At 43.9% G+C, this 18576-nt stretch overlaps 1 protein-coding gene across 4 annotated transcripts; it reads right to left on the bottom strand.

Moving 5' to 3' along the window:
• Positions 1 to 3333: 3333 nt before the first annotated feature.
• On the bottom strand, positions 3334 to 15283 carry C16H5orf24 (chromosome 16 C5orf24 homolog). Of its 4 annotated transcripts, XR_015222596.1 has the most exons (4): positions 15202 to 15281; positions 6074 to 6503; positions 4008 to 4170; positions 3334 to 3835 (listed from the first exon to the last, which is right to left on the bottom strand). XR_015222596.1 is itself a non-coding variant. In XM_086621654.1 (3 exons), exons 2-3 carry the CDS (start codon positions 6498 to 6500, stop codon positions 4130 to 4132), a joined length of 468 nt encoding a protein of 155 aa, XP_086477780.1. In that variant the 5' UTR covers positions 6501 to 6503; positions 15202 to 15281; the 3' UTR covers positions 3334 to 4129. The 4 variants fall into 4 exon arrangements, 3 of the variants coding, with proteins under 3 accessions (XP_086477780.1, XP_086477778.1, XP_086477777.1); XM_086621654.1 differs by having other exon boundaries at positions 3334 to 4170; XM_086621652.1 differs by lacking the exon at positions 3334 to 3835 and adding an exon at positions 8490 to 9134 and having other exon boundaries at positions 4130 to 6503; positions 15202 to 15283.
• Positions 15284 to 18576: the final 3293 nt, after the last annotated feature.

The raw sequence follows: 18576 nt of genomic DNA, 5'->3' as shown, positions 1-18576 counted from the left end.
CACCAGTTCATACTGTACTAGTTGTGCTACTTGAAGAGATGACACCAAAGAGGTACAAAACCATAAAAACACCAATCCAGTCCCAGAGGAAGCTCTGGAGTCTCATCATACACGTAAATGAAATTATTAAAAGATACAACCATCTTGAAGGCTCCTTCGAGATGTCCAGCTTGCATAGCTGACACCCTGACACTGTTCATCTGTCTGCAGAATAAATTAAACTGGCCCCTGGCCTCGCACACCAACTGGGTATCAAGGGGACAGGCTGCGGTGCCACGTTCATAGTTCAGTTCCTGACATGGCAGGGAACACAGCAGCCATGGAAGCAGCCAAGCAACTTCCCACACAGCTGGAAAGCCTGTATTCTTGTGTGATGTAATTTATGATCAACTTACTATAGAATCACAGAACGGTTTGGCTTGGAAGGGACCTCAGCTACACCCTCCACTACACCAGGTTGCTCAAAGCCTCATCCAGCCTGGCCTTGAACACTGCCAGGGATGGGGCAGCCACAGCTTCTCTGGGAAACCTATTCCAGTGCCTCACCACCCTCAGAGGGAAGAATTTCTTCCTAATATCCAATATAAGGTTTCATTACAACCAAGAACATTATCCATTTTGCTCGAGGAATCACATCCAGGAACTGATTTTTAGATCAGGACATACCAGACTGGAGTTCAGCTCTGTTCTGAACACACCCGGTCACCTTGAAAGCCAAATATTTAGAATTACCAGAATGCCCAACAACAATAACAACAAAACAGGCATCAGATGTCTTTTTCGGGTAAAAGCAACTCAAAAGCCTGCAAAATAACTGCAACTGACATTTAAAGCATTTCAAGGCTAGATATATTCAGAGCCTTTGAAAGTACATGGAAGAGAAAACAGAGGGTGCTGGAGAGCACGGGGAGGACACACACCTAGCAGTCTAGCTTGCAGCTTCTGGTATTTCAGCTTCTCCTGAACTTAGGGAAAAACTTCAGCAGAGGAGAGAGAAAAAAAAAAAAATAAAAAAAGGTTGGGTGGTACATAGAGCTCATCTTACCACCAAAGATAAACTGGAATATTGCTAGAATACAGGGATAACTACATCTTACTCATCACAGCATAATGAATAACGACCACCATTCCATGAAAAGTTTAGTTTATGAGTACTCTAAAATTCATTTCCATGTGCAACAGAGAAAAAAAAAAGTCAGCAGCTTACTATTTATACATACATAGCTACAACTCCTTTCCTCCCCTCTTCTCATATCTGAGTGAAGGAATAAGAACAATTAAGTTACTGTAGCAGCATTTTCAATTCATTAAAAAATAAGCAACGTTCCTCTATTTTCTGATAGGCTGCAATTCACACAGGCTTTTTGTCTTAATTCAAATATGTGTGACTTGCCTGTAACAAGCCATACACACCTCACGCTGAAACCCAGAGAGCAAAGCACACCAGAAGGGTGAACTTACTGATTCCTTTTAAAAATAATGCAACCCTCAGAAACCCTGTGTGCATCCCGAACTCCATGCAGGGATGAACACACTCAGCCTGCTGTAGTCAAACTCAATGACACTTCAGGGAGGCGAGGGACAAACAGCCAGCGCCGGATCGTAAGTGAAATCTGCACAAGATGTACCAAAACATTTCAGTGCCAGTTTGAATCATTCAACTATGGCTGAGACACCAGGAGAACAAACAGCACTTCCATTTTCAAGAGAGAAGAGCTAAGGCTACTGGTCTGGTAACGCTGTCTGCAGGCATCTTCAGACAGAATTAAAAAGCTACTAAAAAAAAGTCCAGAGAAAAAATTGTTAGGCTTTAAAGTATTAACTTTATTAATAAATATACATCCATATGATGATGTAAATACAGATCATGAACACTACTCCATTCCCATACACATAATTGCACACGAGTAGCTCAAGTTCATGGACATAAAAACATACACAGTATCTAATCAGGCTTTTTACAGCAGAGGATGGGGTGCTGATACTAGTCATTTAACAGATTACTGTTTCCCCCAAAGTAAACCTGTGGAAAAGCAAATGATGAAAGAGTAAAGTATCAGAAAGTGGTTCAAATTTCAGAATACAGATTTTTCTATTGGAAAAAAAAAAAATCACAAGGAGAAAGGTCTAGTCTCTACTAAAGTCATAAATATATTTAAGCAGTGTTAAAATATATGCGTTAAAATAGAGAAGAATAAATTTTTGTGGTCAGAAATGAAGTCTGTAGTTCAAAGTATTTCTGATTGTTACCAACTGTTTTAACTGCCAGCTCGAAGGATAGCATGAAAGTTTTTACACACGTAACAAAGAACAGCAGAGTCACAGCTAATGAAACCATCGGACAAATGACTTCACATTGCTCTGCCTTTTAAAGCTCTTCAAAAACGGGAGGGGGTGAAATTCTCATCGGAATTACTCTGTGTATGGCAATTCCAAGTAATTCTTTTCACAGACACATCACTTTTCACTGACAAGGCTTGGCTTTGTCCTAACCGAACTCTTAAGGTCTTTCAGACAAAATGAAAATATATTCATTCAGAACAGAGATCTTGAATGGCTCTTGATACACAGTCATTTTGATTAGTTTAAAACGAAATTTGAGATATAAAGAACATTGCTCTAACGACAAAGCTAACTGCTGACTTTAAAAATACTGTCTTTGATATCAGTCAGCCACTTCTGATGGTTTCTGATTTTCTTCTGCCAAAATATGATGCTAGCATCTTGAATATGTCCAGTGCAAGACTTTATAGTAGCAAAATTATTTGGTTTTAAAGTTTAAGTAAATTTAATCAGAAACTGAGTAGTAGTTACTATACATATATTAAACAGTGAGCTTGTATAGCATCATTAAGGAGTAACAGCAAGCTAATACATTTCATTTATGTATAAATAAGATGTTAGAAACTTGATAATTAAAAAGAAATTATTAAAAACCAAACTTGACATGTAGATCTTCTGAACAGTGTTACCACACAACAGTGATCCTACGAGTAGCTGAATTATGAGATATAATATAAAATAAGCAATTTACCTTACAAGTAAGTAACGTTTTCATACTATGGGGGAAAAGGCCAGTTTTCCCATCGGTACTAATGGTTTAGGCAGTAACATGCTGTTTCAGTGTTTCTCATGGGAGGAAAAGTGTTGAATAAAGCACAATGTATCCTGCAGATTATACACAGGAAAAGCAGAAGTATTTCAAAATTCCATTTCTAGTTCACTTTGAATCTCTTTAACTTCCTTTTTCTTCCCCTTGCTGTGTGGCACCAGTGAACATGGTCAGATATGGAATAAACCAGGATTAGGAGATGCCCAGCAGTGCACTTCTGGTTTCCTTGCTAAATCTAGAGTGCCAAGCAGCCCATTACCAACTCTCTGAACACTTTGCTACTTTATGCTCATCATTTCACCATGAACAACGTTAATGGGTTTTTACTGGGATTCTATTCCATCTGATATAATTAATAAGCACTGTAACAAACAGAAATCGCTTAGATGATTTCCTTATTTCATCAGCATACTCGAATACAAAATTCATCAAACTAGCAGAACAGCAACACGTCTGCATGATCTCCTGACACGCAGCACAGCACCGCTGAGCCGATGCACAGTGAGAAACGGAGCAGGAGCAAACAGGAGGAGGTAAGGAGCGGAGTTTCTCCAAGGGACAGTGGTGACATGCAACACGTTCCTTGCCGGCGAGGTGTGACACTCCTGCAGTCACGACATTCAGCTGGAGGGGACGGCTTTCCCAGCTGAGTTCAGGAAAGAACTTAAAGCAGTCTTTTGCTGAAAAACCATCTGATTAAAAACAGCCAATCCAGCACAGATCCTGAGGGTGAATTAACTCACGTTAGCATTTTGCGTGTGTCAGAAGTTACAGCGTTCTGAGAAAGATTGCTGAATTTCAGAGTTTGTTGAGGAACAGAAAGTACAACTGGATTTCGTAGCTTCAGCACGAAGAAAACTCTTTTTTAGTAGCAGTTTAGCTGCCATTAGCTCACCTATCGACTAAGGAGCCATCCAGTACAGCTGAGGTTCACTGTCTGAGTTGCCAGTGCATACACAGTTCCCCAAACCAACCGAACACGCCTAACGTACAGCACAAAGTCCAGCTCAACATGTGTTAGGCATCACTGGAACACCTGAAGGCTTGCTGCTTTTTTCCTGATAAGAAAGGTATGAAACATGACATCCGTTTCTTAAGCTGTCATCACTGCAATCAAGTGTTCTCATCAAAATCACAGCAGACCAGAATAGCATTTATGTTAACAAAAATCATCAGCACCATTACTCATTCAACAAAAGCTCAATTAACCCAAATTTTTCTGCTCCCCCAGATCTGCAAACTCTATATATTCCCCACCACCAGATATTTGAAGCTACAAATTTATCATAATGTCATATTATACGTGAAACAACTTAAACATAAACTTGCTTCAGGTGGGAAAAAAAAAAAGCTTTAATTCCAGTAAAATAAACTTAGAACAAACAATATGCAACATTGAGGACTAATTTTTTTGAAGTCTAGATTAAAGTATTTTATGCACACACTCACACACTCTCTCACACTTAAAAAAAAAATTAAACACACCCAGTTGAAAAATGGAACATTTCTTTTGGAAGGAGGGAAGGTTTTAGTTCGAGTCAAGAAAGGTATTTATAGTTAACCAACAACATTTTTTTTCAGCTTGCATGCATAGATGAATTACTTTATATCTGGGGTCTAGCAGTGCAGTAAACTGCATCCTGTTTGCATCAGCTATACAGTTTGCTTTTATAAATCATGAAAATGGTGTCCTTTGGTAGATATATAAGCTTCCATAACTTAAATATAGCACAAGTGTCAAACAACGAAATAACTGTATTGCCAGGAATATCTGGCAAAACTAAGTCTGAAAACTTGGCAACAGTGTCTGTTTAAAAAGTTTAATTTGTAAACATTAGAGATTAATACTTTAAAAGCTATTAAACTGTCGCCACCTAAGCGCGGATTTGAAAGGCAAAAAACAGTGTAAACAGCTATTTACAGATTTAAGAACAAACTTGAATGTTAACCAAGTGCGTAACTCCAATGAACAATACTTAATTTCTTATAAAATATTTCAAATTTCAAAGAATTATTTGTGGTTTGGTATATGTGCTATTAGGCATTTCGAAATTACACAGCACAATCCTGTGACAGCATAACTAAAAGAACGGCTCTCACCTAAAGGCAAATTAGCTTGTATTAATAATTAAATTAATTAATAATTAAATTTCCAACTGTGAAGCTGGAAAGCACTGCAGGAACGCTCAGTTTTCTTTAATACTCTCAAAAATATTTTTGGAGCATTACTTGAAATTGACTTAATGCTACAACTCCAGAAACAAAAGCCATCTGAAGTCTGCACTTTTAGAAAAAGGTTGGGGTTTTTGCGTTAGTTTTTTAAGTCTCTAGTTGAGGTCTGTAGAAGCTCCTGCACAAGTGGAAAATGGAACTTGCTGCTTTCTTTATCAATTTTTCTTACCAAGTAAGAACTCATTTGGCTAAGCTCCTTACTGTGGGACAGGCCACACGATGAACCAACAGCCAGCTAATTCTGTCCTCCTTACTTCAATCATTTAAAGCATCACCACACAACTAGATTTACCAGTCACTGAACGTAAAACTAGGGACATGGACATTACTTAAGTGTCGACACCAAGGCATAATGCATCACTTCAGACTTTCTTATAAATTATGATTTTAAACCAACAAAACCCCCTTTAAACCAGCACCTTCTCGACACTGCTTTAAAAGTTACCGAATTGCACCCGTAGGCTATGGCATTATTTGAACAAAAATAAAATCTAGAAACTCAGACTTAGGCAAACACTACAACAAAACGCAAGAAACATGCCAAAATTCGAGTAAAGCGGATTAGTAAGGAGTTACTAATTCCCTCCTTTCATTCATTAGGCTGTTTGATTTTGCTACTAGTTTCACCAGCAGCATGAATTCCTCTGTTATGCACCATGGGATAGGGAAAAGCTGCACTGCCACAAGTATAACTTAGATTTGCAAGCCGTGAGAGAGCTTTAATGCTACCTGGAGGTCTGCCTGGGCTGACTTTGTATCCTGCTGCTTTAGTCGTGCCCAAGGGTCTGCCTGGACTTGTCTTAAATCCAGCTGCTTTGGTGGTCCCCAGGGGTCGACCTGTGCTGGTGCGGTACCCCGCCGATTTTGTGGTCCCTGATGGCCTTCCACGTTTACCAGATCGGTTGAGGTTTTTCTTTTTCTTTAGTTCGTCTTTTGTCTCTATATTCCTGCCACTCGTGGTCTGCAAGTGCGAGTCGTTCAGCGCATCCTGTCTCTGGCATGCAATGGGTTTGTGGCTGACTGCGTGGCTGTATTTGCTCGGCTGCGTGGCGTACAAATCGAACTGGTCAGCAGATCTCACATTGTCTTCGTTCAGGCAAGAACTCTTGCCAGTCCCGCAGAAAGCTGTATTACTGCTGGCAACAGGGTGCATCATTTTCTACCAAAAATAAGAGAAACATGTATCAAGATACAATAATAATGCAGCATTCCACAAGTGAGAATCCTTCAAAGGCTACCTCTGTTTCTTAAAATTAATCTATTTTTAGTAAACAGTATTGATGTCAGTAAATTACTTTTTTAAATGAGAAGTTTTATTAAGCTTTCACTTGAGGTTTTGCACAGCAACCTTTACACACAGCTAAAAATGACGATTTTAAACTATGTGTTGTTGACAGGTATAATTAGGGAAGAACTACATTAAAGAACTGAACAAGAGCATTTCAGCAACCAAGTATCCGCTCACCCACCACAATCTCAAAACTCTTCTAACTGCATTTCATCTAAATCCCAGCCGTTTTAGTTGCAAGATTAATCTATCACCTGTGAGCCAAGGTAAAACACGGTATCGCACTCTCAATTTAGTAGATATAGGCTTCTAAAGATATTTTTTGTTTAACAGAATGAGCTGGTTTTGGCTGGGCTAGAGTTAATTTTCTTCAGAGTAGCTAATTAATAAAACACTAATCAGTTCTGTCATTTCTTGCCACAATTCATGTGAAAGAAACAGGTAACACATTCAGCAAAGACGGTGCCATAGCTGGGAAAGTGGAGGTAGTACGACATGAATCTCTCACAAAGTAAAAGATGCTGGATGGAAGAAGTGCCAAAGCCAGATCCCAAGATACCAACTTTGGGAAAAACAACACAACTCCTGTTACAGACCTGCATGATGTCACACATCCTCAAATAGTCTGGAAAACAACCACGGCCCATCAAGGCCAACAAGTGTTTTATAGAGCCTGCTCTTTTTGTTGGACAAAACCGACTGGAGCTGTGCTCTGTTTGAAGAGGTTTACTTGTCTAAACAAGAATCAAAGTCCTGTCTCCAGGACAGTAGAAGGGTAACTCTCACCTGCACGTTACTGCAGGGGAACCCCAGTTCCAAGGGACAGATGGACATCCAGCTGCTAGAAACCACGCATGGTCACTGTCATAATTACAAGCAACTATTTCTAAGTAAATTGGTTATGCTTGTATCCATCATATCGAATCCCTGCAGCACACATACTGGGGCAGAATGACAACAGTTAACAATATTACTGGTATTCTAAAACTTTTTTAGTATTAATGCTTCTAAATACCACCTGCACAGATACTGCCTCAGATTTCTTAACAGTGGCGATACCTTAAGAAGCCAGCAAACCACGCAGGGAGCAACACGGTATTTTCACCCATTCAACTATACTGGTTCTACAATGTTAATAAACTGCAAATACTTAGTTTGAGATAATAATACTTAGCCATGCTGAAGACAACATTAAGCCAATCAATACCTGTCACATCAGAGTATTTCTGTGCCCTACAGTCATGCTTAGGACATCAATTATTTCTTCCGGTGGTAAATTTCTCTAGTAGATAAGGTCTGGAAGATTTATTGTATTTTCCCTGCAGTAGCTCTAGAGTATCACCTACAGCAACCCAGTTTAAATTCTACCATTGATTACCAAATTTATTTGGCAGTTGTGAATGTATCTTCCCAGCCAGAGAGAAAGCAGAGATGGTCTGTTTACCCAGGAGTAAATCCCCGTGCCCTTTTCTTCTGATTCCCTGCTGTAACACCCAATTTACCTTGGCTCGTCAAATGCACATTACAGCGTGTGCATTACTCTTGTGCAAATATATTAATATAGTTTTATGTCAAATAGTGAAATTACGCTAGTAATATAGTTTAAATACTAGATGGTTCTAGGAGAGATCATCCAAGTGCTACAATTCTGGTATGTGGAATGGGGTACAGTGGAACAAACCGCTGTTACTGCAGGCGTTGGCTACCGAACAAAACAACTAAGAATAATTAGCAAGCCTGTGCTTAGTAAAGAACAAAGGAAGCTGGCTACAGGTCAAGAGACCGGACAGACTTTTCTGTGAAGCAATAAAAAGGAAGCTTAAGGTTTTCTACAGTTAGCAGTCAAAAAAATGTTACCTTCCTTTGATTCTGCTAGAAGAGGGCCCACAATGTCACAAAAAATAGCTGAGATTTTTCAGGATGCGTAACTGCAAACATGAGGGTTCTGATGATGTATTTTTGCTGCCAGGAGGGTGAGCCCAGCGGCTCTGCAAGGCTATTCATCTGTCTGTCCGTGCGCTAGAGGACACTCGGAGCGGTCAGCAGCATTCTTGTCTCAGAGCTCACTTTAAACACAGGAATATTGGCTTCAGCCCCGGAAAGCCACTCCAAGCTCGACTGCCACAAAGAAGGATCAGTTCAGCTGCCCGGTATCCGAGGAACACACCAGACCAGGGAGAAGGCACTGAATAAAGTGGGGGGCCCTGGTATTTCTCAGGAGACCGACCACTGCTCAGGCTCATTCCTGGCTACGTTACGTTCTTCTCCTCTGCTTTTTCTCCTTGTTACAGTCGGGGCGATCTTTCAGGGGGAGAACCATCACAGGTACCCCAAGACAGAGACTATATCCTGCTGTAACTGGCAAACGTTGGAGCATCATCACTATATGCACATGTTTTGTGTCTACTGTAACATCCCTGAGAGCTCCAGACAAACACTAACTTCACCTACAAAATCTGGCTGGTGCTAGTTTACCTTCCATCTGGCGACAGTCAGTTATCACTTTAATGGATGAAAGAAGGAAGACATACAAATCAGTAACTGTTTAAAATCTCTTACAAGAAGCAGCTTAAAAAAACTTCTGGGTGGAAGACTGCCAAGGGGATTTTTTTAAATGCTCCCCCACCCGGCTTTTCATCAAACCGTGAAAATTTCAAGTAGTAGCCAAAGTTCATATTCTGTGTTTTTTGAGTTAAGACTTTTTTTGAAAAGTTTTAAAAAGGAAATTTGTAACTATCCTAACATGGACATCTCCAGCGTAATTTTACTTCGTTCACATTACAGTGGGGAATAAAAGAATGTGGTGAGTCTATCTGTAGAGTGGAAGCAGGTTTCTTGGCAGGGAGACATACGGTATAAATGAGAATTGGTATAAAATGCAAAGCAATGCCAATTTAAAAATCACACTCTAGCTAAATTGTATAGCCAAACATATACAACTTTGTCTGCAAGCATTCTTAAATAAAACTGGCCAGAAAAGTTTCCAGCGAAATAGAACTCACTTGTTTTAAACCTGTAAATAGACATGAAAAAGATACTTGGCAACAGTTTACTTAAATCAGTTTTTAAACTGATTCAACTGACTGGTTGAATGTCTCTGTGTAAACAAACAGTTAAGACGAGGCATTGTAGTAACAAAATTGAGTTGTGTTTCAAAAAGATTTTTGCTGGAAAGTGGCTATAAAGGATTTTCTGTATGGATCCTTTTCTACCTAGTAATTTATTTCTATACAAATGCTGAGGAGGGGAGGAGACAACCGGATCAGCTAGCTTTGGGAAAAGAGAAGTAGCATTAGAGCCTCCCATGCAAGCAAGCACAGAAGCTCTACCGCTGCTAGAAATTAAGAACCAGCACCATCCATCCCGGACTCACAAAGCTTTGCTGCCAGGGGGGATTTCTGGACACGGTAACCTTCCTTTTAAAGCAGATCTGCACTGCCACTCTCCTGAATTCCTGCACAGTTAGCCTGCTTTAGCACTGGACAGTCAGGCTACTGAGAGGTCAGTACGCCATGTACGAGGCTGCCATTAAGATTTTTTGTGTTTCTCAGTCAAGCTCGAGATCGCTTGCTTTCTTTTGCTGGGAGACGAGACACAAACCACACTGTAGGCAACACAGATGCAGCACGAAACTTAAGGAATTTGACCTAATTCCAGTGATATTACAGGTTTTAGACTGAGAGCACATCCTTGCATGCCTAAATACAGGTTAACATAACACACAGTTCTAGCTTACCACTGCTAAGGCTTCTGTTACTGGTATGGCCCAGCTCTCTCTCGGCTTGAAACTAGGCAGAAAATCCCCACTCATGTCTTTTTCACTACACAACATTTTAACATCAAAGCTACTCAAATCACATTAGATAAAAACACCCTCTTGGGCTGTGACATGACACTGTCTTTCACTTTCAAACATCACACCCTTTACCTATTTCATGGACAGAACTTAGCTGCCAGCCTAGATACGAGAAAAACTTCCATGAGCAGAGAAAATACACAAGCCCATCAGAACAGGCGCTTGCTCATTAAATATTTTATACCAAGTACTAGGCCTGTGGCCCATTATCCGCATTTAGCAGAACAATCAATTCCAACATAAGAAGCAGGCAACTGCTCTGCTCTCACTCACCCCAGCCTACTGTTTGTAACTACACCCTGGTTAGCACCAGAGCAGACCTGACTCAGCAAGTGCTTCTGACTTCTGCTAAAACACAGCTGAATCAGAACAAAACTGAACAAAACTGGAAGTACATCTTTATTACAGCTTTTCAAACGATGAATGCCAGGAAACGTAAACTCCTATTGCTAACAGGAACAATTTCGCTTTTAATGAAGGTTAGTACATAAAACCCTCTCATTTTTCTCAAGTTTTCCACTACTGAGCTTGCAATAGTTTCAGCAGTACTGACAGAGCTGCAGGAGGCTGCAGCAGAATGTTTTCATCCAAATCCACCACGTACAAAGTAGATGACATGCTATGTAAAAACACAAGCAGCCACAACTATTATTTGTGCACTAGTACTCTGAACGTCACTTCTACCAGTTAAAAGCATCGGAGTGGAGCACAGGAGCAGCTCTGTTCGAGGTCTCTGCATAAAGCAAGCTCTGTGCCACGTACGACAGCGCTGGGGCTGCAGGCCCCGGGGAACACCAAAGGGCTCGTTTTCTTTGCAGGGGGGAGTGCTTAAGCAGCAGCAGGGATATTTTGCCTTTCAGGATTGCAACAGAGATACAGTGTTGGTTCTGCTCTTCCCTCTTAGGATAGTTCTTCCAGTACTTACAGGGGGCCTACAGGAAAGCTGGGGAGGGACTTTTTACAAGGGTGTGTAGTGATAGGACAAGGGGCAATGGCTTTAAACTGAAAGAGAGGAGATTTAGACTAGATATAAGAAAGAAATTTTTCCCTCAGAGGGTGGTGAGGCACTGGAGCAGGTTGCCCAGAGAAGCTGGGGCTGCCCCATCCCTGGAAGTGTTAAAGGCCAGGCTGGATGGGGCTTTGGGCAACCTGGTGTAGTGGAGGGTGTCCCTGGCCATGACAGGGGGGTAGAACTGGATGATCTTTGAAGTCCCTTCCAACCCAAACCATTCCATGATTCTATGATAGCAGGTGTGAGAAATACTTTCATCACTCAGTTAAGAGAATGAATTCTATCAATATAAGTATTTTTCAAGTGTCACTTTTATTGTCAGCTCCTTTTCTACATGTTAACTCTTCCTAAAGTAGGGCCTCACTCAGTTTTTAAAAACCTGTAACTGTTTGTTTTCACAATGTTGCACCTTACCTTGAGTACTGCCATAAATGTAAATATTTTAAAAATAGTAAGTATGAAATCCTATCAGTGGTACAACATACACCGTTAACACCTGAACCTACATTTGAAATCTGATCTACTCTTGAAGCTAGATAACCAGATTCTCCAAAATGTGCTTATGAAGCACTTTCCGCAGTTGATTGTGCAATACAATTTTTCTCATCATTTGACACTAGGTAAAATAGATTAAAACCAGCTAAAATATAAGAAACAATTTCTTTACAGCAGTCACTCGCTAGAGCTACTACATGACATGAGACTGCAAACGGAAGAGACAACATAATTTTGAAAACAATGTCTTTCTCCATTATTCTTAGGGCAAAAAGACTAAAAATTTAAGAGCTCCCCAAGCAATACAACAACATTTAACTATGGTCCTTTCCCCAGCAAGCCAGGGTCATTTTCTTACATGACGAGCTAAGGGAAGAGATATTTGGAGCAGATGCACCCACCCTGTCCAAACTCCCCTTCACCAGACGTGCCAAGCAGAGGGGGAGCCTTCCCTTGCAAGGGGGCCGTGACTCCTGCTCCTTACCAGAGAGCTGCAACCTAGGTGCACCTCTGTGCCTCTGGAAGTTCAAGTCTTTTGATTTGGATGCCCTTGGAGAAACAGTGCTCTCCGAAGCCTAAGCACCAGCTTTGTATGAAAGGCAGAGATCAGCACTGCTCTCACAAAGGTTAGGTACGGCCAGGCACTAGCTAGGCTAAGTGCCAAGTAAACTGTGAACTTTCAGGGATCGTTCCTGATTTGATTGCAAAATCAGGCAAAAACGTAATTGTTAGGCTCTCTAACCTTAAAAAACAAGTAAGTTGTATCTAAGGGCAGAGTTTCACTAGATGCTAACATCAGCAAGAATGTCAGCTGCCTTCTTCCCACCCCAAAATTAAGATCATACAGCCATGTGATGATGAGAAACAGGGCACTTGGAAGGGTTAAGACAGCGTCACAAAAATTAAGGAAGATCATGTCAACGAGCTAATTGACCGTGCACCTCCAGTCGCACTGACACAACTGACAGTTTGGTTTCATAATCAATAGAAACTACTCTGAAACCACATTTTCTCTGAACAGGACAATCTTGCCCTTTCCTCCCCCATTCCCGCTCCTTGTGCCAACACTAACTATTGTGCAAGTGCAAGACAAACCAACACCAGGGATCTGACCCAGGTGAAAATGAATCCAACAAGAAAGCAAAAGCAACAGCTGGCTGAGAGGAACAGAAACATGCATTTCCATTAGAAGCACAGAGACAGATTGAGGTCCCACACCAGCCTAAGCTGCATGGCCCACTGGCTGACACTGACCCGCTCCCCTCCCTGGTCCCAATTACTTAAAAACCTAACCAGACCTCAAAAAAAGATGACTTTTCGACAGCTTAATGGACTTAGAAGACCTGCAAGAAGGGTATGACAAGTCCCAAACACAGCACAGGGAATAGAGGTTGGGCAAAAACACACACAGGTGGGGACGGGGCAGTGCAGAATCAAGGCAGCCATCAGGCCAGACAGACTGGCTTAGAAAAGTAAGGTTGTGAAACTGCACCCTGATTATTCTGTGGTTCTGTAATTACCAAACTTCAAGGCAAGCCAAACATGCATGTGAATGACGGAGCAGGTAGATGTAGATCTTTATAAAGAAAGGATTATTAGTGTTTGTGGAATCATCCATTCACCTCAAGGAGCTATTCCCAGGTGAACAGGAGCAGACCTCACCATAGCCTAGAACCACGCTTTGAGGAGCTGGAGGTGCTTATTCATCTCTGTGGGTGTCCTCACCCACCCGCTCTTCTCCCCAGGGAACAGACCTCGTTGTAGTCTAGAACAATAGCTCGGAGAGGCAAGAGGTGCGCATTCATCTCAGTGGGTGTTCTCACCTACCCGCTCCTCTTTCCCTAGCCTCCTCCCACAAAAGCATTTTGAAACTTAAAAGATGGATCGAACATCTCCTTCCTGATGTGCACTTCCACAGTGTTTCTCTGCAACACGAGTAGTGTGAAAGGCTCCGGACACCTGTCAACACACCCAAACACAGCCACTGCAGTGTACTTATGCTAGACTGCAGAAAGACAAAGTCCACTTGTTGAATCTGTCCAACAATGGTCAACAGACAATACGGAGGACTTCTTTTGTTTTAAGGTTGCATCTGAATCCTGAAGGATACGGATACAGACAAAACAAAAAGTTGTTTGTAAGAGAAACTGTGGCATCTGAAGACTGAACATAGAAATAAACCATAATTTAAGAAATATATTAACTGAGTGTTCCTCCTACTCTTTCATTTTACAAAAATAAAACCCACGTGGCTCAAAATAACTGTTACTTTCTTTAGAGAGCTATCCAGAGAGAAACGCACGCAAATTAAAGGTACAACTATTTACTAATTAACCACCCCAGAAGGGCTACGCACAAATAAAGACGTACTAAAGTATTTGCAACTATTCCCAAGAACAAGCACCATTTACGGGCGTTATGCTCGAGGGCAGAGAGGCACAGCAGGAGCGTTTCAGACGCCGTCCCAACACCCTGACGCCCGGTGAATGAAGGCACACGCTGCTCAGGTGTGTCAAGGGAACACATTCACGGGCCGCACGCACGCACGGAGACCGCACACGTAATGGAAACACGTTCCAAGTAAAAAGCACCGTGCGTACGTTATCGGTGGGTGCTGAGGGAACGGGTAATTCCCGAGCACAGCGGACAGCCCAGGCTGGGGCGAAGCAGGAGGCCGCGGCCCCACCTGGAGAGGCCGAGGGGCAGCTGAGGGGACAAAGCGGCCCCGACCCGCCGCCTCAGCGGCCACCCCGGGTGGGCTCCGCGCCTGGGGCCACGGGCGGAGGGTGCTCGCCCCGCGTGTCACCTGTCTCGCGTGGGTGGCAAGAAGCAGGGCCCGGCCCACAGCCCTCTCTGGGCCAGGGTGCGGCCTCCTCCCCCCGCCTCAGGGCACGGCCCGGCTCCCTCCCGCCTGGGCGGGGGGGGACAGCGGGCCGGAGCGGCGATGGCGTAGCTGCCCTCCCGCGGCTGGCGGGGCCGGGCTCCCGCAGCCCGGGACGGCGCGCAGGCGGGGCCCCCCACGAGAGGAGCGGAGGATCCCCCTCAGCTGCGGGGCTGGACGCGGCCGGCGGGGAGGGAGGGGAAGGGAGCGAGGTGGCTCTTCGCTCCGCTCCCCTCCCCCGCCGGCCGCGTCTCCATCTTGCCCGCCCGCCGCTTCCCGCTGCGCGGAGAAAGGGCCGGGGGACGCGGGCCCGGCTCGCACCTACCTGAGAGGAGCGGGGCGGCCTGCGGGGCGGCGGACGGGCGGGAAGGAGGGAGGGAGCGAGCGGCCGCCTCCCCCACACCCCGCCGGGCAGCTGCAGGGAGCGGCGCTGCGGCGGGCGCGGGCGGGCGGGCGGGGCGCGCTCCCGAGCGGGGCCGCGCCGCGGGGGCGCGCGGCGAGCGTGCGCGGGGCGGGGCCGGCGGGGGGCTCCTCCCGCCTCTGAGGCGCTCAGTGTCGGCGACCCGCCGCCATTTTGTCCGGCGGGCGGAAAGGCGCCGAGCTCAGGTGCGAGCTGTGCGCGCCGAGGTGAGGCCGGCCCGCTCGCTGGCGCCTTGCTTTCCCACATAGGATGAGGCAGGTATGGAGGCTGGCCGGGACGGTGTGCAGCAGCCTTTAGCGCAGGCAGGCGCCATCGTCTCCTGGGCCTGACAGGGCAGGGGAATGGAGGAGGGTTTGCTGAGCAGCAGGCCCGGCACTGAGGCATCGTTCCTATTTTTCTCCACCTCATGAAGAGCATTGTTCACGTTCGTCTTTGCGTCTGGCTCTGGAGGATAAATCACCAGTTTATTATCCAGTAAAATAAATCCCAGAGTGCGTCCTCTCTCTTTGAAATATTCTAAAGGGTTAGCCCCTTCATGAAAAAACTCAGGATTCCTGGTGTTTCCATTGCTTTCATTTGGATGGAGGAGCATGATACTTTCTGTCCCAACAGTACACACACTGCAGTCCATTGTAGAAGAATCCAGCTCTAGGACTGTATTGAAATAACTATGAGGTTTAGTTTCCTTTCACTGCTGACTTGGCAACGAAGATGGCAGCCATTTCCAACGTAACTCAGACGGGCTTAAGTCCACTCACATCCTACAACAGCAGCTCCAATGAAGTACTGTGGGTTATTAAAGATTTTGTCCTATTTTATCCACTTAGTGCAAGTACTGCAATGACAACTATAAAAAAGGCCGTGAGTGGGAACAGCAATTTCCGCTATTTCCAAAGAGATCCCATAGAAACAGGAATTTTAAGTGCCCGGCACTTTTCACAGCCTGACCGGTCAAGGTCAGTTTTAGTGAAACAGTGTCACAGCCCGCTTAGTGGAGGGCTATGACCAACAGATTTTTCTATCCATGTTTGCTAATGACAATAACAGCATCAGCATCACTGTTCACTCATTGAAATCTTCCTGCCCTCTGTTAGGGCCATTGACAGACAGCAGCATCTAACCTGCAAATCACAGGGGCTAAATGAGCATGTGAATCCTTAAGTGACTGACATCTGTAAGAATCTGAAATATGTTCTGCACTAACCAGATAAGGTCTTAGAAAATAAAACCAAGAGAGACCAGGCAAAAAAAAGAACCTGCAGCTTTTACAAATGGCTAATTCCGTTTTTCTAAATATTTTCCTCTCCTGCTGTTGTTTGGGGAGCTGACTGCTGTACTCCAACCCTGTGATATTCCATTTCTACAATACTTGGAGCTCTTCAGGCCAAAAATTGCTGTGAAACATCCTGCCAAGATGATGGTTCGGATTTTTTGCCAGTGCTTCCTAATGCATGCAGGAATCCTCCCTTGCAATATAAGCAAGCAGCAGGGAAAAGCAGCATTTATTTAGCTTAATTTAGCAAATGATTCAGTTTATTTACGAACCTCATCTTTCTGCTGTTTTTAACTCTTGTTGGAAGTGCTTCCGCCAATCAAAAGCAGCGGAGTTCAATGCCTCCTTGGTATCCTGTTATTTTCCTTTTCATATCTTAGTCGGGAAGGTGGCAGAAGTCAGGCCGGGCTCAGGCTCCCGATTTATGCAGAAGAAATGGTGATCTCAACAGAACACAGAAGCGGTCAGATAATAGAGGAGTGAGTGAACTTGTAACGTGAAGCAGTGAACGGCTCCATCTCGAGACGCTGCGAAACCGGAATCGGGCTGTTGTTGAGGCTCTCGCTGGCAGACCCGCAGCGCAAGGTCTGCACGTTTGCCCTTGGAGCTGGCCCTGCCTCTGGGAGGGTGCTGGGTCTGGGTGCCTGCTCTGTGTTGTGCTCCAGACATGCCACGCCAGATGAGCCAGCTCCAGTGCCCACACTGCTCAAATATTAATCTGCTAGCAACAGGGTCCGGTTTCCTCATCTGCACGCTGCGCTAATAAAAACAGGAACCAAACAAAGATACATTGGTCTGTGACTGTCTTGTTTTGAGAAAGCCCCCCAGGGCCTGAAGCACAGCCGTTATTCAGATTGTGGATCTGTTTCCTCCTTTTCTCTCGCTAAAGGACTGCTCTCACCGGCAGAAGCAAATGATTACACTAATTATCTGTAAGGTAGAAGGTGTAATGAAGCGCTGCCCTTCCTACCTCCGGACTGCAAAGTCCTATTCTCCTCCTTCCTCCCTGGAGCTCTTGGGGACCTCTCACTGGTGGATCCAAATCTTCAAGGAGAGGAATGGCCTGAGAGCACAAGTTCCTCCTCCTGCCAATGCAAGAGCTTCTTGCCCGTCCTCAGCTACACAGCACGCCAAGCCAGCGGGAGAACTCAGTCCCATAGCTGCCACGACCTCCGTCTGTTCAACTATGAATTACTTGAGCTGGTAATTCCTACAAGTTCACTTGCCTGCGAACATGCACAGGCAGAGGAAACATAGGTTTTACTTAAGATGAAGGATTTTTGTTAAGTGTAACATTTTCATTGCTCGGCAGTTAGTTTCAGAACAGTTGCCCAGTGGTTATTTATTGTTCTGAGAAGCATGTTGGTGAAGATAAACTTCGTACTTAAAATGGCCAAGTATAAGATAACTTAAGAATCATATGCTCACTCTGTAGTAGGTTATTAATAATTTCTTAACTCACTAGAGATACTTAGTTCTGAGATACTAATTAATTTACCTCTGCTTATGCTGGTCAGCTTGACAATTTTGTATCTCTCCGTTTGACTAAAGAAAAATATTTAAATCTGTTTCAGATGAGAAGTCTCAAAGAAGCAATGTTTGGGTGGCAATCACTCAGACTAATGGTCATTTATTTAAAAATAGTTGTTTCCACTGTAGCTAAAAGTATGAAAACAAATCTTCCTGCCTAGCACTGTATAAACATTTTACAAAATGTACATTTTGGGACAAATTCGAGTCCAGCTGTGCGTCTTTTATCTTTACATTTTTAGGTTGCTCTCTGCCTCCACTCCCCCCCATACAGCCACAGTTAGCTGGAAGCCAGAATTTCTTCTGCAAACGCCGGAGCTCTAAGAACACAAACTTGTTTAAGCTGAGACCATATTTGGAAGAGATCTGGGTCAAGAAAAATAATCAAAGGAAAGTGCATTCCTCAAGCGTCACGTGAGGAGGCCAGAATGTGCACACAGGGCCCGGCGCTCAGCTCGGATGAAGGGAAGGGTCTG

Source organism: Tauraco erythrolophus, chromosome 16, assembly GCF_009769465.1.
Source record: "Tauraco erythrolophus isolate bTauEry1 chromosome 16, bTauEry1.pri, whole genome shotgun sequence".
NCBI lineage: Eukaryota > Metazoa > Chordata > Aves > Musophagiformes > Musophagidae > Tauraco > Tauraco erythrolophus.
The sequence above is the reverse complement of the archived record's forward strand: the minus strand, read 5'-3'. Positions and strand labels throughout refer to the sequence as shown.